The following is a 23276-nucleotide window of genomic DNA, read 5'->3' as shown; positions in this document are numbered from 1 at the left end:
ATTAAATCACAGGGGCAGTTACTCTCATGCTGTTCTCGTGACAGTGAGTGAATTCTCATGAGATCTGATGGTTTTATAAGGGGCTTTCCCCTTCCTTCGCTTTCATTGTCCTTCCTGCCACCATGTGAAGAAGGACATGTTTACTTCTCCTACCACCACGATTGTAAGTTTCCTGAGGCATCCCCAGCCATGCAGAATGGTGAGTCAATTAAACCTCTTTCCTTTATAAATTACCCAGTCTCAGGTATGTCTTTATTAGCAGCGTGAGAACAGATTAAAACACTGGTTATTTCCCAAACATATTTGTCCACATGATTTTATCATGTATGCCTCTTTATGTTGGACTAAACCAGTATTCAATGACACACATTTAAAAATATTGCTATTCTCAAGTAAATTTGGACCCCTCTGTTCATAGCTGTTGAGTTGTACACTGCGAAGAATAACTGATTTTTATTCCCAAACCAGTTTATGCCAGTTTTACTTAGAGATTATTACTAGGGAGGCTGAGGCAGACCGATCACCTGAGGTTGGGAGTTCGAGACCAGCCTGACCAACATGGAGAAACCCCCCATGTCTACTAAAAATACAAAATTAGCTGTGTGTGGTGGTGCATGCCTATAATCCCAGCTACTCAGGAAGGCTGAGGAAGGAGAATCGCTTGAACCCAAGAGGTGGAGGTTGCGGTGAGCCGAGATCTCACCACTGTACTCCAGCCTGGAGAACAAGAGCGAAACTCAGTCTCAAAATAAATAAATGAATAAGCAAATATTATATAAATGAATAACTTTCATATGTCCATTCCTGTTCTTATATATTCTCAGCTTGTTGAACACAGTTCCCTGGGCTGAATTTTGTGAGTGCACCCTTACTTTGTTCAGCTTTTTGTCATTATCAGGAGAGAAAAGGCAAATGTTGCAAAAAAAAAAAAAAAAAAAAGATAGACTTGGCAGTTTTTTCTAATAGCTAAACTGTGACCTTGGCACCCATCCCCTTAGAGGTCAATAAGAGGCACTTGTCATCATCCACAAGCAGAGAGTCAGCTAAAGACTGAGATCACCCCTTGCTCATCAGGTCCTGGTTAAGAAGCTTATGAAGAGCAAAAGAAAGTTCAAACTCCTGCCACAAGCTAAATAAGTGCCTCTAGGGTCAGGCATCATCAAAGAGGGTCAACTAATCAATGTTCACCAAGCAATTTGTGATCTGAAGTGTTGCAAGAATGCTAAAATTATATGTATCTTGTCCTTTACAACTGAAGATGACACATCAGGAGGTGATAGCTCTGTGTTTTTGACGCTGGCTGACTATAACTTTGTGCAGACCTTAACCCTGGCCCTGCTGCAGCCACATATCCTTCTTTACAGGATAACCAGGCAATTTGTGGTTTACTGCCTGCTGTGTGTGTCCTGTGCAAACTCACAGTGTGCTGACACATGACTGCCTAGTAAATATCAGGTGAATATTGAATGCTCGTGCTCAGAGCTTTTATTGAGAAACACTTTCCCTCATCCCACCCTTTGCTCCTCTCCTGAATTTCCACCACCATGCATCGGAACAGATCATCTATAGAGATACTCTTAGGGAATGCCAGTCTGCCTGTCTTCCCTGCCCACGCGCTCTTACTAGGGCCGACTTCACTCCCAGAACAACTCAGAGAGTTGAAGTGATTTGCCCAAGACCACACAGCTAACAATTGGCAAATGTGGCATTGTATCTAAAATACTAGCACAGGGTTGGCACAGTGGCTGACACGTGTAATCCCAACACTTCGGGAGGCTGAGGCAGGAGGACTGCCTGAACCCAGAAGCCTGGTCAACATAGCAAGACCTCGTCTCTACTAAGAATAAAAAAAAAATTAGCTGGGCATAGTGGCATACACCTGTAGTCCCAGCTACTCAGGAGGGTCACTTGAGCCCAGGAATCTGAGGTTTCAGTGAGCTATGATCATGCCACTGCAGTCCAGCCTGGGCAACAGAGTGAGACCCTGTCTCAAAAAATAAAATAAAATGTTAACATAAGCTTTTAAATCATGTGTTTTTCACTTACAGTGAGGATGAGTAGAAATCTGGGGAAGAATCGAAGCAGAGATTCCAGGGATATGTTAGGGCAGAGCAGGACTCATGGAAGGACAAGGGGGTTGATTTTGTTTTAAATAGAATTGAGAAGGTAGAGTTTGAAAACACATTTTCAGAAGTCCCCATGTTGTTGCTCACTGGATGCTTGTTAAGATTATGTAATACTCTTCAGTACTATGTCTGTTGTTTAAGTGTTCTGTTAATTGGGATTCTTTTTGTTGCAAGTGCCAAAATCCAATTCAAATGAGCTTAAATAAATATGGGAATTTATTGGCATAAAAGTCCTATTAACTACAACTAGATTTTAGTTCCCAAATGATAGTGTTAGGATCTCTCTATCCATCTCTTGATTTTGCTTTTTACAAGCTGCCTCTCACTGCAAGGTAACTCAGCAGAAAGGAGAAAATGCTTCATTTCCAGTAATTTTAGCAAAAGCTTCAAAATTGGCCTTTAGATGCTAACTTGAGTCATATGCCCACTCTTAAACCAATTATGGTGAGTGGAGGATATGAGGATGGTGCTGGATACAAAATGCTGATTGGGCAGCCATACGACATGTCTATTCCTGGAGCCAGAATGGAGATTAGCCTCACTCGTATAGCATCTACTAAGAGTCGGGGAGAAATGATTCCTGATTTTAAAAAAGATTAGAATGAGGTTACCAGGTCAGGAGAAGCTAGGCACCCAAAACAAACGATGTCTACTTGTCATCTTATTGTAAAGTAGAGTTGCACCCCAGGATCCCATCCCGAAGAGTTATTTCTAGAGTTATTTCAAGATCCACTGTTCTGGAAACATGAGCAGGATTCAAGAAACCTGATTCTCCTAAAACTGTATCTCTGCTGAATATATCCCACTATGGCCCTAGTGCCAAGAAGAATGCCTGAACCTAATAGGCCCACATGAAGCATTTGTTGAATGAGTAATTTAAAACCAGGCAGAATGGATACAGAGTTTCAGTTTGGAATTATGAAAAAGTTCTAGACAAGAATAAGGTGATAGTTGCACAACATTGTAAATGGATGTAGTGGCACTGAACTGTGGATTCAAAAATGATTAAAATGGTAAACTTTTATATGTATTTTGCCACACTAATTTTTTTTAAAGAAGAGAGGGAAACCCTTAGGCATTAAGGAAAACAAGATTTTGGTGACTTCTGGATTTTTGCTTTCCGTTTAAGCTTGCCTTAGTGAGTCATTGGACCTCAACGGCTAGGCAGTCACTGATGGGAGCAGAAAGAAGTACTTATCCAGCACTTGTCCACTGAAGTTGAGCCCAAACATTGGCTGTTCCCTACTTTACAGAAGAAGATCCAGGGATACAATAAGGTTGGGATTGATGGACGTCAGGAGGATTTGCTTTAGGAATGCATGTGATATATGAAAAGGGTTCAGCCAGAATTCACAAACTCTGTTGTCTCCTATGGCCAGCCAGGCAGGTAAGAATGTAAATGAATCATATAATGTGAGTCAGGTGGAGATCCACATCCTTCCTTTAAACAGGCCTCACTGCTCATCTCAGACCAGTTATTGCCTTGAAGAAATACAGGTTCAGTAGTGCCTGGTCTCATGGTTTTTCATGAGAAGCCATATGTGTGGAATCTTATGTGAAATGATTCCATTTTTGAAAATGTTAGCAATCACTTTTTTTTTTTTTTCTGAGATGTAGTCTTGCTCTGTGGCCCAGACTGGAGTGCAGTTGTGCAATCTCAGCTCACTGCAAGCTCTGCCTCCCGAGTTCAAGTGATTCTCCTGCCTCAGCCTCCCGAATAGCTGGGATTACAGGCAAGCCCCACCACGCCCAGCTAATCTTTGTATTTTTAGTAGAGACCGGGTTTCACCATGTTGGCCAGGCTGGTCTCAAACTCCTGACCTCATGATCCACCTACCTCAGCCTCCCAAAGTGCTGGGATTACAGGTGTGAGCCTCCGCGCCCGGACGGCAATCACTTTTTAAATGTTCTACAGTAGCATGGTAAACAGAACACAGCTATTTTCCAGATCTTTCCACTTATTTCCAGTTTCTTTCCAAGGATAGACTCTTCACTTTTTAACAAATGACAGTAATGATCTCATGTATTATTTATTTTTTTTTTACGTTTTTCAGTTTAAGGTGACACAAATGGTTAGGACAGATACCATCACCCCAGTTTTACTCTTGAAGCCACTGAGACTTTACATGGGGGTACTTCAGCTTGCACCCAGATCATGTGAAACAATGTTCTGTGCCATGTGACTTCAAGAGGTTGCTTTCAAAACTCCCCCGCAGGTTTCCTTATTTATCATTTATCTAGATGAATTCTTCCTCCCTTACATTGGAGAAAACAGAGTTTCTCAATTTCCCATGACTCTCTTTGTTAGTCAGATGGGAGAGAAAAGTCATTACCTATGCAAACCTGTAGAAATAGATTTGTGTATTTATCAGTAATAAATACAATAACCAGGGAATTTAAATCATATAATATTTTCCATCTTGCCAGAGATGGATTTTTTTTTCCCCTGGGGAAACTTTTAACTTAAGAATGTGTTTCAATCTCCTTGATGTGTTGGAATAATCATTAATGTTTACAGTTGCTGTAGCAACTAGAAATGCTGGCAATTGAGTAGGAAGGGAGCCTGAGAGAGGAAGATAAGCTGTGTCAATTATTGAACATCTGTCAAACAGCAAATTTAAAGTGACAGACAAAAAGCTAGAAATCGAAGGTGGGTACAATGTATTTGTTAAGTGAGCAACATCAGTTTTGTATTGTTTTGCCACTATTACAGAGGGATAATTAACATTTATTTACATCCACATAAAGGGAGCATTTTCTATGGCGAATATACGGTTGCAAGTGTAAATTTTTATGCCATAATCATCTTAATCCATCTCTCATGGATGTTAGTTTGCAGTTTCGATATCCATTTGACAGACTTTTGCATTTCGTAAGAGCACAGAAGTGAAACACCATGCCTCTGATCATATGCCTCTCCAGGCACTCTCCTCTCTTTATCCTAAAACCACTACTCACTTATGCAGAGGCAGTGGCCTAAATATTGGCCACACATGTCTCCAGTACTCTTACTCTCATGGCAGTTATCATAGATCAATTAAAACTCCTTTTTCCTCTGAGTCTCTGGCATTCTCAAAACCCTAACACAGCACCTGGATAGCCAATACCAATTAGGCAGGACTCTGTAGTGGAGTCTATTTGCAATCCCTGTCTGTTAATGATTTCTCACCTTCGCTTGGCGTTTTATTGTTTACAAAGTGTTCTTACTTGCATAGTCTCATTTGGTCATCAAGCCTCTAAGGTGGGGGTTGTTATCCCTTCTTTACATGTGAGAAAACTGAGGCTTAGAAAGATTAAGTGATTTGGCCAAGATCACCAAGTTAGACAGAAGATACCTACTTACCTACTGCCTTTTCCACTGCACTGTAAAAGAAAAGATCAGCAGGTAAAAATCTAGGGTGATGGGTTTCAGTACTGCCCTAATCACTTACTAACTAAAAAGAAGAAGAAAAAATAATAAAACAAGAAAGTATTTTATCCTTCTTTAGATAGTTCTCTCTGCTTCTGATAAAGGAGAACTGAACAGATTTTTTCCTAGGATGCTTTCAGCTATAATCTGTAATACACGAACTCTAAGTAAAATGTAGTTGCTAAGTTTCTCAATTACAGCATTTGTTTATTACCAGGCCACACCCTACCTCATGGCTGCACTCCCAGTTTCTTTCCAGATCTCAGTTTTTTGAAAGTGAGAGAGCATAGTAATTTTATAATTTTTGCTGCTTCTCTTTGTTAGCATAATAAGCATACTAACACTGTATAAATGATCACAAGATTTAATTTTCTGGCCTGGCTTTGTTTAATGTTAAGTTTTAATGAGTCACCTTTTCTCTCTGTTCCTCATTTTCTTTTCTGGAAAGCAGGATTATTACCTCCAAGAGATGAGTCAAATGAAGTAACATAAACGGAAATAATTTTAGGAAAATAAAGTACTGTCTATGATAAGATATTAGGGTAGCTTTATTCCTTATAAATTCTGACCTGATCTGATATTATTAAGTAGATGATGATTTAGAATGGGTCTTCAGAATAAATTGAAAGGAACATGTAAGTCATCAAATGATTCTATTCACCATCTTTGCCTTATCAACAATAATAATAATAAACATTAACATTTATTGAGTGCTAGCATGTGCTCGACACTGTGCTGACTATAAGTAACAATTTGCCTACAGTATTGCACATGATCCCCCAACCATCCTATGGTGTGTTATTATTATCTCCATTTTTCAGATGAGAAAATTGAGTCTTAGATATGTTAAGTAACTTTCCATGCTCACAAAGTAGTGGTAAACCAAGGTTTCAAGACCATGTATGTCTAACCCCAAGTTCTAGAGTAGATACTTGACTGGTTATAAATAATACTTAACACACCCAAGGTAAAGATATTTATTTTAAAATAGAACAAAGCATGGTCTTGCCTAGATGTCCCATAAAGAGCTGTAATCATCAGATGCCCACTTTTTTCCTTTAATTTTTCTTGAAGCTGACTTTTTTCTTGCAAGTCTTTGTGTTATTGTCTTCAAAGAATTACAAGAGTCATTGGGAAGAATCCACCATTTCTAAGAACCAGTTTTTACACAGAACTATTTTAAGTGGTAGCAGATGGATAGGAAATCAGTGTACAAATATTTTTCAAGGTGGGCTTAGGAACAATGGTAAGAAGAGGCCATTAGTAAATGGAGGAAGGTAAAATAAGTCTCTAAGGAGAAAAAGAAATGACAAGGGTTTATATTATATTAAGAAATTTTTCAAATACTTTTTATCACAGGGGACGGAAAGAAAAAAAAACAGTGTCCACTAGGGAGTTTTTTATAAAATGGATTTATTGTTTTTGTTTTGTTTTGTTTTTGAGACGGAGTCCCACTCTGTCGCCCAGGCTGGAGTGCAGTGGTGCAATCTCGGCTCACTGCAACCTCCGCCTCCCGGGTTTAAGCGATTCTCCTGCCTCAGCCTCCCAAGTAGCTGAGGCTACAGGTGCCCGTGACCACGCCCAGCTAATTTTTGAATTTTTAGTAGAGATGGAGTTTCACCATATTGGCCAGGCTGGTCTTGAACTCCTGACCTTGTGATCTGCCCACCTCAGCCTCCCAAAGTGCTAGGATTACAGCCATGAGCTACTGTGCCTGGCCTAATTTATTGATTTTTTTAAAGCATATTACCTGAATAGAATATTTCTTCTGAGTAGATTTTCTTGAGGAATTCAACCACCACATGTACTCACTTCTCTGCCTGTCAGTTCTGAGTCCTAGTTTCTTCTCCCAGACCAGCTTGTCAAAAATACATTAGACATGAGCATGGGCACTTTGCACTGTTTTGGAGTCTTGAAACCAGAGGAAAAAAGACCTGTTTGTTCAGTTTGAATTTTAAAAATCTCTGATTGGCTGATTTAAGTCATGTGATCCTTACTGAGCCAATCACTGTGTCCTGAGGTATGATTGGTCTCCTGTGACTCACTCCCATCTCTATGCTGGCCTTGGAGGAATGATGACTGCCATTCCCCAAAAACCAATTGATGAAGCATTGCTAAGAAGATGAAAAGTGCCTTTCTGGCAAACCTGGTAATAAAGCCAAACTCATAGATGATTAATCTTTCATCTAGTCCTCTTCACTGTACGTCAAGGCAGAACTGGACCATTGCAGCCAGTGATGGTCTTTTTTGTTTTTAAAGGTCCAGATAAAAGAAGAAAATACCTTTATTTTGAGAAGGATAGTTCCATTCTTTGTAGACCAACAGACCAAATGCTTTTGTTATTGGTTTCACAGGAGCATTAGCAAGACGCAGGGAAGCAGGGAAAAGCATCCTGGGCCATAATAAAAACTGGCATTTTATTTTTCTTTCTTTTTCTTCTTTTTTTTTTTTTTTTTTTTTTTTTTTTGAGACAGAGTTTTGCTCTTGTTACCCAGGCTGGAGTGCAGTGGCGCAATCTCGGCTCATTGCAAACTCCACCTCCCCGGTTCAAGCGATTTTCCTGCCTCAGCCTCCCAATTAGTTGGGATTACAGGCGCCTGTCACCACGCCTGGCTAATTTTTTGTATTTTTAGTAGAGACGGGGTTTCTCCGTGTTGGCCGGGCTGGTCTTGATCTCCTGACCTCAAGTGATCCGCCTGCCTCTGCCTCCCAAAGTGCTGGCATTACAAGCATGAGCCACCGTGCCCGGCCGAAAATTGGTATTTTCTTAGCACATTTGATTAAGGGTTAATTTGTGCTCATGATTTAAATGTCAGTTGTCTGAATTTTAGATCACAAGTTTAATTAAGGAGAATGTGGAATTGTTTAATAATCTGGTGAAAAGGCTGTGTATTGTTAACTTGTGTGGGAGTTGATTATATTACTTGAAAGCTTGCTCAGTCAGTCATATTACTGCTTGAAGCCTTTAAAAAAGTAAATAATTAGAGTTAAATTGACATTTTCCACCATTCAACATTTTTTCATTATTCCTGAGAAGCCATTTTAGTTCCCGTATTGAATCCTCTTTTTTCTTTCTTCACAGAAATTGCTTAGCTTAAAGTAATAAGACAGATTTTGATTATGCTGTGAGAAAAAGCAAAATTTCTATTAATTATGATTTGTCCCGTCAAAATTTTCCTAGGAAATATCTTTAAGTGCTGATGGTACGAGTGACCCGTACAATACTGATATTTCAGGATTTAACTGGTCATCTAGTTCCCTGAAATTCTGAGTACTCCTGAATGTCGCTATGGGGTTAGATACTGTGGCATACAAAAGAAAACAAGGTTGTCCGGATCCCTACCACAGTCCCCCTCAACCATAGGCCTGGCACATCAGTCAGGGTAATCACTGCTGGACTGCCATGTCATTGGCTTAGTTAAGCTGAAGGTGTCAGTTGCAGTGGTTCCTGGCATAAGAAAAGAAATCTTTGTCATGGTCTGAAGAGATGTCTGCTTTAATCCCAAATCTAATTCCACTGATAGTCTTTGTGGTCTTGGAATAGCTTATGTAATTTTCTATATCTCACTTTCCCTGTCTCTCCAATGGAACTAATCCTTATTCTACTTATTTCTAAAAATTGTCAGAGGCACCAAATGAGATAATGGATATAAAAGTGTTTTGAAAATGTAAAGAAGTAGGAAAGTTGTGGTTCTGCTGATGGAGATGGAGGCTTACTTGGTAAGGTAAACAAAAGTATCTGGCTCACTGGATCCAGCTTAACTTTCCTTGTGCATAGAGATGTCTTATTCAGTCCAGGTGTTCCTGTCACCTTTGAGTAACTGTGATCTGACCTGTGACCAGGTCACACGGGTGTCATCTGGTAACTCTAGTTTTCATCAACATATGTCATTTAGCGTAAGTCACATCAGGTGGACTAACTTCACTGCTGCATCCTTTCCTTTCTGCCTTTACTGAGTCCTTCTCATTCTTGGCCAGTCAGTCATATTTTCTTTCTGTCTTAGTAAACTTAGTAAACTCAGCAAAACTGCACCAGAGAGTCAGAAATAAATGGAAAGGGAAGGATTTTTAAGGAAAGGGGCTCACGCATTCTGATTTAAAACATGTATTTTGATAGTCCAGGGTTTTTCTTTGTTGTTATTTTTTCCCTCCTCTGATTTCAGTGAATTTGATTTACCATCAGTGGTCTGATGAAAGAGATATACTTTCTTATTTACAGGCGACTTCTTTCTCAACTAACACTTTGGGCCTGGAGTTCAGCAATAATACTGTTGCTCCAGGAAACTTCTGGCATTTGGAATTCCACTTCGATTCAACTAATGCTTACTAAGTTGATTTCACAAAAGTAAAGTGTATGTTCTCTGGCCATATGTATTCTTGTCCACAAGCAGTCTTCAAGCCTGGAAGATGGAGGAGAGATGAGCAAGTGAACTATTCTAATACAGTTAAAAACAAATTTCAATGTGTGAAGTAATGTGCTGGTTGCTACAAGGCAAAAAAGAAACAAACACTTATTTTGTTGTTTAGGAGAGACCACATGTAATTTTCCTGGTCAGGAAATGGCTTTTTGCAAAAGGTAGTGGCTGAGATAAGTAAAGCAGGGAAACATGTCCTGAGAAGAGAGTGCACAAGCCTTGTCAGAGGGACTGAAAAGCACCCAGCACACAAGGGGATCAGTGACTATTTTTCCACTTTACCTTAAGCAACCCTTCTTAGCAGTATAAACCTTTCTTAAAATACAATTTTGTGGGGAAGTGCAAATTTCAAAAACAGAGCTCTCTGCTTAAAGCCCAGATGGACAGGCACAGCCCTCTCACTGTGTCTTCTCTTTGCATCTAAAAGTGACCCCTGCAGGAACACTATGTACTGTATGAATCCATTAATCACAGATGCCCCTCCTCAGCCTCCCTAAAGTTTTGCAACTCCTAGCTTGAGGGATCCTCCCCCAGAGTATACATTAACAAAGAGTAAAGAGTAGAAAGCTAAAACTACGTAACTTGGTGTCCTGCTGTGGAAGGATTTGAATGTGAGCTGGATGCATTTTACTTAATCCAGGAGGCAGTGGGACTCACAGAGGATTTGTGTGGGAAGGAAGGACATGACTCAAAGCTGCCCTTTGTTAGGATTAATCTGACAGCATTGTGTGGGTTGGCCTGGAGTGGCACTGAACCTGATACAGACAAAATAGTAGAATGTTCTTAGGCCAGTGACAGATGACGGTGAGACAAAAAACCTCTATGGAATTCAAATCCACAGGACTTGGATGCTGATTTTCTCCCCAGCAATGGGACCCACACTCCTTCCTAGAGAGAACCTGGGATCAACCCACAGGGCTTGTATGAAGCGGGCATAAGTGTGGAGCTGAAAGAGTTGTATCATCTGATTTTATTCTGTTCTCCTGACACTTGAGAAAAAGCCATATTCTTTCTGAAACTGGGCATTGAACTTTGATAGTTGTCTCTTTAGCTTTTATGTGCTTTCTACATTATCTGAAAGTATTTTATACTTGGCTATCAAAGGGTATCCATGCTTCAAGGGATTAACACTTTTAAACTGAACTTTGTGTGTTTGAACTCTTTGTAAAATATGGTGATACCTTTGATTTCTTAAAATACCAAATTTTTAACAAATAGCTGAAAGAAACATTCTTTATCCCCCATGAACAGTGTTTCCATCTGCCCATCATAGTCCACTACAGCTGCATCTCTCTGCCATGGCTTTACTGGTTTGATGGTTTGATCACACTGAATAGACTGGGCCATCTATTTTATGTTTTGTTTTTCTGAGACATAGTCTTGCTCTGTTGGCCAGGCTGGAGTAAAGTGGTGCGATGATGGGTCACTGCCACCTTGACCTCCTGGGCTCAAGCGATCCTCCCACCTCAGCCTCTAGCTCCAGACTCCTGAGTAGCTGAGTAGGTGGGTATGAACCACCATACCCAGCTAATTTTTTATTTTTGTAGAGATGTGGTCTTCTTATGTTGCCCATGCTAGTCTGGGCCATTCTTTGTCATAGTCAGGCAAGGGTCTAATGTCAGTTCTGTATGATTTCAGCACCCCACTTTTATCCCATCAAAATACTCAAATTAGCTTACATTTGTTTTCTTCAGTACCATTCTTATACCAACAAAAGTATGCAACTAAGGGTCAATTCCATTTATTTGTCTTTGTGTCTGTATCCTAAAGCAGGGGCCACAACCTAAATTGCCTATATATTCATATAGGACGGGTATATGGAGTAGGGAATGGTAGAGGCTATGGCAAACTGGAGACTGAGTGCCTGTTCCTCAGTGGAAAGCTGCTATTCACCTTTGACAATCATTTGCCTGATGGAATGAGAGCCTAATGTATTCAAACCTTTTAAAACAGTGTTTCTCAGAGTGTGGTCTTCAGGCCAACAGCATCAGCAGCACCTAGAAACTTGCAATTCTTGTCCTTCCCTGTTCCACCTCCAGAATAAGAAATTCCAAGAGTGAGATCCAGCCTTTTGTGTTATAACAAGCCTTTCCACTGATTGCGATGCTTACTCAAATTTGAGAACCACGTGTTATAGTGGACATTGTGTTGTATCACTCAGATTGCTTTTGAGGACTGATATTTGAGGACTATGTTTGTTTCAAGAAAAGCTCAATATCAAGGCCAGGCACAGTGGCTCACACCTGTAATCCCAGTACTTTGGGAGGCCTTGATGGGCAGACCACTTGAGGTCAGTAGTTCACGGCCAGCTTGGCCAAAATGGTGAAACCCTATCTTTACCAAAAAATACAAAAATTAGCCAGGCACAGTGGTGCACGCCTGTAGTCCCACTTGGGAGGCCGAGATGGGAGAATCACTTGAACCCAGGTGGTGGAGGCTGCACCCCTGCACTCCAGCCTGAGTGACAGAGTGAGACCCTGTCTCAAAAAAGAAAAAAAAAAGAAAAAGAAAAAACCCAATATCAAGATATATATTTGATTTTTAGTTTTTTACTATTTATTTTTAATTGACAAATAAACATTGCATATATTTATGGCATACAACATTTTAAAATTCGTATACATTATGGAGTGGCTAAATCAAGCTCATTAACATATTCATTACCTCACATACCATTTTTTCTATGGCAAGAACTTTGAAAATTTACTCTCAGCAATTTTCAAGAATAGAATACATTATTACTAACTATACTCACCATGTTGTACAATAGCTCTCTTGAACTTATTCCTTCTGTCTGACTGAAATTATTTATTCTTTGACCAACATTCCTCCAACCTCCCTGCTCCCCAGCTAGCTTCTGGTAATCACAATTCTACTCTCTGTTTCTATGTGTTCAACGTTTTGTGATTCCACATGTGAGTGAGATCATGCACTGTTTGTCTTTCTGTGCCTGGATTATTTCACTTTGCCTACTGTCCTCCAGGTTCATCCATGTTGTTGCAAATAACAGTATTTTATTATTTTTATGGCTAGATACTATTCCATTGTGTATATATATATGTATCACATTTTCTTCGTTCATTCATCCACTGATGGACACTTAGTTGATTCCATATCTGGGCTATTGTGACTAGTGCTACAGTAAACGTGAGAGTGCAGATATCTCTTCAACATTTCATTGCCTTTGGATTTTCAGTTTCACAACATAGGGAAACTATAACAGACACATCCACTTGTCAGTCTCAGTCTGTTCTGTGCACTGTCACTTTTCAGCCTACACTCCAGTCTGAACATGCTAACAAAAAGGATGCTTTCCTGGTTTTTTGTTTTTTTTTTAAATGACTTCTTCCCTTGCAGGATGCAAAGTTTACTGACTCCAGATCTAGGCAATATTTCTCAAACTTTCTCACTGATACAGTTCTGAGAGCAGAGGAGAGACAGGGAATGCAGAATTATATGCTGAAGCTATTCACTGCAAGTACAAGATTTTGTTGAAGGCTTTCCATTTACCTTTAAAAATCATATAAGTTGTTTGTCCTATTTTGCCATATACTCATATTTGGCTTACTGTCTAAACAATGAGTTAAATTACTTTCAAGTTAAATTCCGTAACCTCCACCCACAATTTCTTAAAGAAAATCTGCACCCTAGAAAAATGCCCAATTTACCCCCCAAAAAATAGAGGCAAGAAAATAAGAAGTTACATGTAAGAGGGGGATGTTATAAGTCATACTCAAACATATTCAAGAGCCGTATACCTGACCAGAAAATGTACCTTTTGCCATCTTGCTTTTCCATACCTCCACTGCCACATCTGAGCGAGTAAATAGCATGTACTAAAAATATCTTGAACAAAGCGAGTAGTCTCTTAGCTGGAAGGCTTATTTTTAGAAATACCTGGCACAAGGTTGGATGAGATTTAGTACTAGGCCTTATCTAATCCTTGCCTCATATGGGCACCATTTCATTTCTCCAAAATCAGTACTGCAAAGACGGTGAAAAGCTTTCACTTTATGTGCCAACACAAATTGATTGGAGGTAATTGCCTGAAACACTGTATTGAGAATGATTCTCAGTCTGTGTCTGGCAGAGTCAATTATAAATGTCAGCCATGGGTGTAGGAGTGGCGACTGGTGGTCCAAGTGACAGATATCTGTCATCCCTGCTCTACTCAGCACTAATAAAAAATGAAAGCCGTGTCTGAACCCTGGATGGTCCTGCTCATTGCTTGGGACCTGTCTAAATCAAGTTCTCTGGACCACAGAGTATTCCTATTAGGGGTCCTGACAGCTACAGTCATGATTTCAGCAACCTAAGCTGCAAAGGGTCATTACCATCATTATAGGTTTAAATACTCATTAGTCTGTCTTCTAATGAATAGAGGTACAATATCTCTCCCATTTACACACCTTCAGATCTCAACTCAGCTCAGACACTGCCCCTCCACTCTTGTTTCCCAAAGCATTGTTCACTGGATGACAGCTCACATATGACTTTATATTTATCATTCTGTGTCTTAGTATAATTAGAAATGTCATCCAGAGGCTCCCTCTCTCAGAATCCAAAGTCTATTGGTCATTCTCTTCTTGAGAGAGCTCTTTCATATGACATGAGTGGTTTTGGTTTCTTCTGAAACCAAACACTCTTGCCTTTTCCTGCTACCTGTTTATTGTGCACAATCATCAGTGCTATTTAGTTCTTGCAGTTCCTGGTATAATTCTTACTTTCTCAGGTAAATTTTTGGGTTGCTCGCAATTTCTAACATTTTTCTTTCACAAAGGTCAGAGAAAGACAAGGTATCAATCCATTTACAAGAAGATAATTTTTGTTGAAAAAAATGCCAAAGGAAACTCTAAGAATTTACATTAATATGTTTGGTGATCAGTGTAACTCTTGGTTTAGGCAGGGAAGGTATTCTTTTAATTATCCTATTTTTCAGATGAGAAAACTGAGGAATAGAAATTACTTTCCAGCTGATTAAGTACCGAAGCCAAGACTCAATTCATGTCTCTTGACACCAATTCCAGAGATCTTTCCATGGACTTATGCCATTTTTCCCTTTGCTCAGCACATTGATAACTAAATCCAACCCCTGTCTTTGTAACTGCTCTCCAGCACTTGCCAGCACACCCTCTCCATCTCAGCACTGAGCTCAGTGCTTTTGCAAACAACCAATGCTTTGTAAATATTTGACCAACAAATGGACCAATGAATACATTCATTTTACCCATTTCATTTGTAGAGATCACTTAAAATACACTTTTCACATCTACTTTCTTAGAATTATATATCCATTTAAATTCAACCTCACAAACACTGTGTGAAAAATAGGATACATATTGATAAAACTATCTAAAGGTAAGGAGACTCTATCATGCTGTTAAAATCATTTATTAAAGCCAAAATTTGTTATAATGCAAAGACTACCATTCATATCTCCTGACTTAACTCTAATATCTTCTTTCTACAAAACACAACACAGCTTAAATCAAATAAATGAGTGTGTGTGTGTGTGCACATGTGTGTTCCAGTTCTTGACCTTGCCAATAACTACCCATGTGATTCCTAGCAAGTTACTGGGTTTCCTTGGATCTTTCTTTCCTTATTTGTCAAATGAGCATGTTGGATTTGATGATCTACATATAGGATGTACGGAATGATGAAAGAGACTGAGACATCATGTAATCCCACTCTCCCAATTTATAGATAAGGAAAACTGATTTATTCTGGCTCCAAAACACATTTTTAAAGGAACATATGGCTTCCTAACAGAATCAGCTCTTCTGAATACTGGGGCTACCCCACAGTCCCATCCCTGCCACTTGTCAAATGTGTGATCATGATCCACTCATACAGTTTCTCTAGACTTCAGTTTCCTGATATGTAAAATTGAAAAAGTTGGACTAAGAGCCCTTGCAGGTTTAAAACTTTGAGGTTAAGAAAGGCATTTTTGAAAACTGACATCTTTGCCACTACTGGGATATGACTCAGAACATAACGAAGCATAATATAGCTCTAGAAATAAACTGGTGTCAAGAACAATTAAAGAGCAACCATCCAGAGAATTCTGATTGATCATTTGTGTAATCCGTTCAATGAGTACCTGGATTTGAAAATTGCTTGATTGGTGTCTTCTTTTAAAAAAAACAGCCATATATCATTTGTTGTTGGCTTAGAGATATAGAAAAAAAGAACCAATTAAGAGAGCTTCAGAGTTAATTTCCAATAGATTTGGATGCTGCAAACCAAAAAAAAACCATTGCTAGGCCTTTCTTCTTTAATGAGTATCACAATACAACTAGCCTCAGTATTTTTCAGTTGAGCACCAGAAGTTTCACAATCTATTTAATATGTTGCATTCCAAGTATCTGTTTACTCAGTCGTTACAAATTGCCAATGGGACAGAAACTGTCTGTCACTTCCAGAGCAATTAGTGTGTGAAAACTTATCGAAAGAAATCTGTCAAGTTTAAGTATAAATATTGCATGAAAGTCCCTAAGGAAATCAAACTGAGTAGGATACACTTTTGCGAGTTGCAGCACATAAAAGTTTATTTTGTTTTATTTACTTGCCTTTATTTTTCAGAATGTTGATAGTACTTCATGTAACCCAATGGATTAATGTTTTGCTCTGATAAAAATAGATTTTGGTTCTTAAGGGAAATCTCAATTGTATATTGAGCAATATAAAAATACCAGATCTTGGTTTCAAATATGAAGAGCTCTTACTTTTTCCTAGATGGGAGACTGGAATGAGAGTTAAGCTAGAACAAGTAGGTTATAGTCTGCCTCACCCCTTTTTGGTGCTCCAACCTAACCCTTTCTAGACCTCAGAATTTTCTTATCATTAAAATGAAGAAATAGGCAAGCGATTTGTTGGGTATGTTTTAGTTGTACTACACTTTTTGCTTGCTTTGATGTCTACATTCTCATTACATTATACTCCTCCTGCTCCTTCCTGATTGCCCTGAAGAGATAAACAAATAAAGATACAATATTCCAGGTAGTGATATTTGATTGTGAAAAAAACTAAGTTAATATCTTGGTGAGAGATTTCCCCTGTTTTAGGAGCTTAGTGCTTAGCCCAACATGTTCTCACCAGTACACCAGCCAAGACTTTTCTGCTGACCTTCCCACTTCAGGACTCCACAGTATTTACAAACGTCAGACGTTGAACCTTGTTGGTTAGGTTCCTTAGCATCTTCTGTTTGAGGCTTTTCTTGGCAACTGTGGTTTCTTCTTCTTTTTTTTTTTTTTTTTTTCAGCATAAGAAATGGTTACGCTGTTATATTGTTATTACAAATGGGGAAACATTACAACTTTAATTCAATATTTTGTTGTTGTTTTCTGTTGTTCTATTTAATGTTAATGATTTTGTAGAAACTGAAGTAATACAGTTAATAATCCTTATATTCTACTTATTGTTTTTTGAATTGAACTAATTGGTACAGCGTTTCCCAAACTAGGTTTTTTGAGCTATGGGGGTTAGATGGTTGTGGTGGTGGTAATTCCATGAGCCAATAAGTTTGGAAGCTTAAACACTCTCTAAGGAGTTTCAAGGACATTGGCATGACAAAATCTCTTGCCAGCCCTGAAAGAAAAAAGTTAAAACTCCATTTTACTTTGTTTAATCCAGTACTTCTCAAAGTAATTTGATCACGTAACCCTTTGAGTTTTAGGGAGGTGGGGGTAGAAAACAAAGAATTAATCATCAAAGACCACTGTTCAGGAAATGCTGCACGAGGCACTTCCGGTTGTTTGCATCTCTCACTAAGTTACTTTAGTCACAAAAGCAGTGAAAGCAAAGGAATCAACCTATTTTTAATGAGATCAAATAGCATGTTAATTGAATTTTCAAAAAAGTTTTACTTCTATAATGATTAACCTGTGGAAGTGCAGCACCAATAATAACTAACATCTGTACAGCCCTTTAGAGAATTCAAAGTGCTTTCACATAATCAGATCCTCACCACATACCTGCATCACATTTAAAATTGTCCTCATTTTATGGACCAAGAAGCTGAAAATGAAGTTTAAATGGCTTCCCTTATGTAACACAGATTTGAACTTTAGTCTTACTTTGTTGTTGTTGTTGTTGTTCCTCTCCAATTAGAAAAATAATGAAGCAGATGCCATTTTCCCAATATCGACTTTCTAGTTGCTAAACGAGCCTCCCGCAGAATTCAGAGAGCCTTGCAGCCAGTAGCTACTACTGAGAGTTCTGAAAAATATTGCAGGGAAAAAAAAAAATCATTTCCTGGCTGGGCACGGTGGCTCACACCTGTAATCCCAGCACTTTGGGAGGCAGAGGCAGGCAGATCACCTGAGGTCAGGAGTTCGAGACCAGCCTGGCCAACATGGTGAAACCCCGTCTCTACTAAAAATACAAAAAGTAGCCAAGCATCGTGGTGGGCACCTGTAGTCCCAGCTACCTGGGAGGCTGAGACAGGAGAATTGCCTGAACCCAGGAGGCAGAGGTTGCAGTGAGCCAAGATCGTGCCACTGCACTCCAGCCTGGGCAACAAAAAGCAAAACTCCATCTCAAAAAAAAATAAAAATAAAAATAAATAGTTTCCTGTATTTGATTCCAACTCTCCTTGGAGAAATGTGGGTTGATTAATATTGTGCTGGTAAATTACATTCTAACTTCCATCATGTGACTTTGGAGGTGCTAATTTATACTTAAAACTCTCTTATAAATAATTAGGGGATAGATAATCTTCTCATTTTGCATAGGAGAAAGTTTAGATGCTGATAGATTACTAGGTTTGCTTGAAACTCACCTATTGAGTATGTAAGGACTACATTGCTATGCTGTTTGTTAAAAGCCTGCCATATGGGATAGTACTTCTTCACAATGTATTATAGGGGCTTTTCCTCCCCCAGATTTTAGTTTCTTGAGGAAGCTTTCTGGAAAGCACTTGTATATTTACACTGAGTATCCTCTTGACACCAGCATGAGGTTACTTATAATTACATGCACATGCGTAAATAAAATGATTAGCCATTCTCATATAAACATAATTATATCTTTCTAAAATAATACATGTGGAAATGTTATAATCCAGTGATAAAGGGAAAGCAATCTGCATGACCCCTCCTTTGTGCGTAAACAGTGGGTTATTAAGGCAGAATATGTTTCCTGTTCCACATTCAGTTGTTGAGGTCAAGTACAATTGAGACACATTGAAGGATTACAGTACAAAAAATGCCTTTTACAGTAATTAGCGTTCTCTCTACAAAACTGAAGTGACCTTTCTGCTATTTTCCAAGGACACTTTATACATTTAGACTTTGGCTCAGGATCATATGAAAAAGTGACATATAAGAACTCAGTCAAGTATTTCTGAAACCAGAGGCCCCATTGCATTTAGTTGTTCCCTTCCCTTCCCCTCAACAAAGTAATTTTTGAAGATAAAGTGGGACATGTTGGCTAATCAGTGCCAGTAGCTAGTATATCACTTCTCCTGCTTTGGACAAATCTGGAAATTACACTTTAAAGAGAGGAATAGTGGAATGCCTGGAGCTGAAGCAGTTTGATTTCCTTGGAGCACAACGGTTCACTGCAGCGAATCATTTATACTCACTGTCATTTAGTGGTCTTCTCTGAAACGGAAAGCGTGGGCTCATGTGGTCCTTCATAAAACATTTACCTAATTCTCATAAAAATTAGAACTTTCAAAGGAACATTTTTGGATACAACTGCCTATTAAATTCATCCTACTGGTATTATGGGATAAGTGTCTGTGAAAATGTTGCTCTTTTATCACTATTTCATATCCACTCCCTCATGGATCTAATTTTTTTTAATACGGATGTATATTTGTGGAATCAGTCAACTAGTCAGTCAGTGTGTACTTAATGAGTATTTGCCACAGTATTAAACTGCTCTCTTACTAAAATGATGGAAAAGTATTCAACCTCACAAGTGAGAAGAAAAAATTTGAGTTAATAGTAGGAGGCATTGGGAGAAGACTGCATTGAGACTCAGGAATTATTCTGTTTCTAACTAGAGCTAAGAATTTGAATAAGTTACTCTGTTCCTAGGTGCCAGTTTCTCAGTTAATGGAAATAAAACTATCAAATATATTGGCAAGCATAAAGTGCTATGCAAATATGGGGCATTATGATGTAATATAATGATTATTATCTATAAAACAAAAGAAATGATCTAAATAGTTTCCAGGGTGGCTTCCAGCATTACTATATCAAGATTATAGACACCCTGGGTCTGTAATTTGAGCATTACTCAATACATGTTACATAGTGTCTGACACATGATTAGCAAACTATAAGTGCTTAGCCCTTGACTTAAAGAGTTTGGACATCACTTAATCAGCTATCAGTGTATCTTTTACTTCTCTGGAAATAAAACCTTATTGACTGATAGTAGAAAGGCTGGTAAAATGCCACAGGGGACTGTGATTACTTCCTATCTATATTTAGTGGGCTGAAAAACAGTCACTGGGCAACAGTGTATAAATTTTTAACCTGATCATTTCTTTTATGAAAACAGTAGAGTTCCAGTGCCAAAAGACATATTTGTAATGAAGATTTTTTTACTTTCAGAGCTGAGTTATGCCTGGATCTTCAATGAATACCCTTCCTATCAGGATAATCGCCGCTTTGTTTCTCAAGAGACTGGGAATCTGTATATTGCCAAAGTAGAAAAATCAGATGTTGGGAATTATACCTGTGTGGTTACCAATACTGTGACAAACCACAAGGTCCTGGGGCCACCTACACCACTAATATTGAGAAATGATGGTGAGTTTTCAAGTAATTTTGTTAATTTTGTTTTTTGCAATCACAGGATGAATGTGGAGGTATGTTGTTATTGGCACATAAAGCTTTATTGTCTAAATTAAATTTAAGAAAAGTTTAATGCTGCCTATATTTGGTACCCATATTTTCTCCACTTGTGTAAGAGATAAACCCATGAATCCATTTTGGAAAACTAATTAGAAATCTAATTGCTAATCTCAACAGGAATAGAATGAGGATTTAGGTGAATATAAATAACAAAGGAAGGTATTTCTTGTTTTCTCTCCCACTTAAACTGTATACACAGTCAGAATGAAGTGAAAGGTTGAACAATTAGCTCATTAATCAATTCTGTGTAATTTAGTATTCTGTGTCCAATTATCCAAATAACCTCTGGATTTACAATACTGAACGCATAGTTCCCACCACAGTGAAATGTAGACATAACAAGGCTTATTTGAGACAGAAGTTTTAATTCCCCACACTATTAGAATATTTCAAGAAAATATATGAAATCATATATTCTTAATTAGGTAAATGACTTAACAATGTGCAGTAAAAATCACCGTGTACTTTGTAAAGACAGCCGTGTATGCCAAACTCTAGGAGTACCATGCCCTTTCCCACCACGGGTTTTTACATATGCTGTTCCCTCTTCTTGAAATGCTCCTCCTTTCCTTAGTCCCATCCTCTCAGCTTCTCCCTTGGATAAACTGATACTGGTTCTTCCATTTTCTTCAAAGATGTCACTGTTTCCAGGAAGCCATCTCTGCTTGCTCACCCTGCCACCCAACCATGCTGCGCCAGGTACCTTCTGTATCGAGTCTACGACCATACCCCCCAAGATCTCATAATTCTGCATCACAATTGTCTGTGTGCTTCACTGTCTGTCTTACTAGCAATCTGCCTTTTTAAAGCATATGTAGTACCTTATTCACAGCCACCTCTGCTGCACCTGGTTTAGCACCTGGTACATCGAAGATTCTCAATAAATATTTGTTGAATAAATTCAAACAAAGACATAATTAAGCCCTTCAACAAGGGCTGATATCATGATTTAAGCAGTCATAGTGGACATGTTCAGGTTTCTATTCTTTTTAAATCCTTTTACTGTCTAGTACACATTCAGATATTCCATTATGAACAGGAATGACTAGACCCATCACACAAGTGAGGATACCATCAGCCAAAAACATTAATAGCAAACATCTACTTGACACTTACTATGTGCCTAGTCACTGTGCACAGAACTGTATGTGAATTATCTCATTTAAATCTCAATCAATTGTATGATAAACATTCTCTTTTGCAGACGGGGAAACTGGGGCTCAGCCACATTTGTTAAAACTTAATGGCTCCAAGATTTCCACCGAGCACCCATGTCTTACTGACTCCAGAGCCTGCTATCTTAAACCCTCGCAGTGCTTCATTGCATTATACTGTAACACCTCTTATCTGAATTTATACAAGAAAAACTTGACAAATGGAAGACTGGAACTCAGATTTCTGTTCCCCAAGTTTCTTACTCTTTCCCTGTGTTTTGTCAGTGAACTTTGTGCCCAAGTGAGGCTCTGAACCTGAACCTTCCAGAACAAAGTATTTACATACTAAGCAGCTCTGAAGAGAGGGTCTGAGCATCCTTTCTACTAGACTACACTGTGGAATTTTTGAGCAAATAATTTAGATTTTAACCATTCATTTATTCATCCATTTAACATACATTTATTTAGAACTTCCTGTGTGACAGCCACTATGCTGAGTGCTGGTGAACAGGAGGCACTTGCATTCTCCTGGGGGATGCAGACACAAAGAAACAAACAAACATAAACAAAACCAAAATCCTGTTATTTTAGATAGCAGTAAACCAGTATGATAAAATAGCAGCTCTGTGGTGGGTTGGGGGGACGGTGGGTGTCTACTTTAGACAGCCAAGGAAAGCCTTTCTAAGGTGGGGACATTTGAGCTGAGATCTGAATAGCAAGAAACCAGCCCTCTTAAGATCAGAGGGCAGAGCTTTCCAGGTTGAGTTAACATCATATGCAAAAGCCCTGAGGCCTGAAAAAAAGCACTCAGCATGTTCAGGAAACACAAACAACAGAGCATGGTTGAAGCATAGTGAGCAGATAGGAGGATGGATAGAATTAAGGCTAAAAGAGAGTTTTAACCTTAATTAGAAATAGGAGAAATTACCAGATTTTACTTCGAGTGCAGTGAGAAGCCGTTAGAGAATTGTATGCAAAAGAGTGATTTATGTTTTTAAGAAGATTGCTTAGCTGCTATGTGGAAAATGGACTTTCAGAAAACAATAGTGAAGACTGGAAATCCAATCAGAATACTACTGCAATTAATTCAGTTGGGAAATGATGGGGGGTGAAACTAGGGAGTAACAGCAGAGAAGGAGAGAAATGGATTCAGGATATAGTTTGCTGGTAAAGCTGCGAGAACCTGCTCATTCCTTAAATGTGGGAGACAGTGGAAGAGAAAATCAAGGATGACACATAGGTTTCTGGCATAGCAGCTGAGTGTATGGAAATGCCCTTTACTGAAATGGGTTTACTGCACA

The 23276-nt window shown here is 38.8% G+C and overlaps 1 protein-coding gene across 5 annotated transcripts in view; it reads left to right on the top strand.

The window, feature by feature from the left end:
* Positions 1 to 23276, top strand: part of CNTN4 (contactin 4) — a 992918-nt gene that overhangs the window by 776460 nt on the left and 193182 nt on the right. For all 5 annotated transcript variants that reach the window (XM_054551881.2, XM_054551876.2, XM_054551877.2 and 2 more), the window contains one exon: positions 20519 to 20716. In XM_054551881.2, the coding sequence (XP_054407856.2) occupies positions 20519 to 20716 (198 nt within the window). The remainder of the gene's footprint in view (positions 1 to 20518; positions 20717 to 23276) is intronic.

This window comes from Pongo abelii, chromosome 2 (assembly GCF_028885655.2).
Source record: "Pongo abelii isolate AG06213 chromosome 2, NHGRI_mPonAbe1-v2.0_pri, whole genome shotgun sequence".
NCBI lineage: Eukaryota > Metazoa > Chordata > Mammalia > Primates > Hominidae > Pongo > Pongo abelii.
Note: the sequence above shows the minus strand (reverse complement) of the source record. Positions and strands in the feature narration are given on the sequence as shown.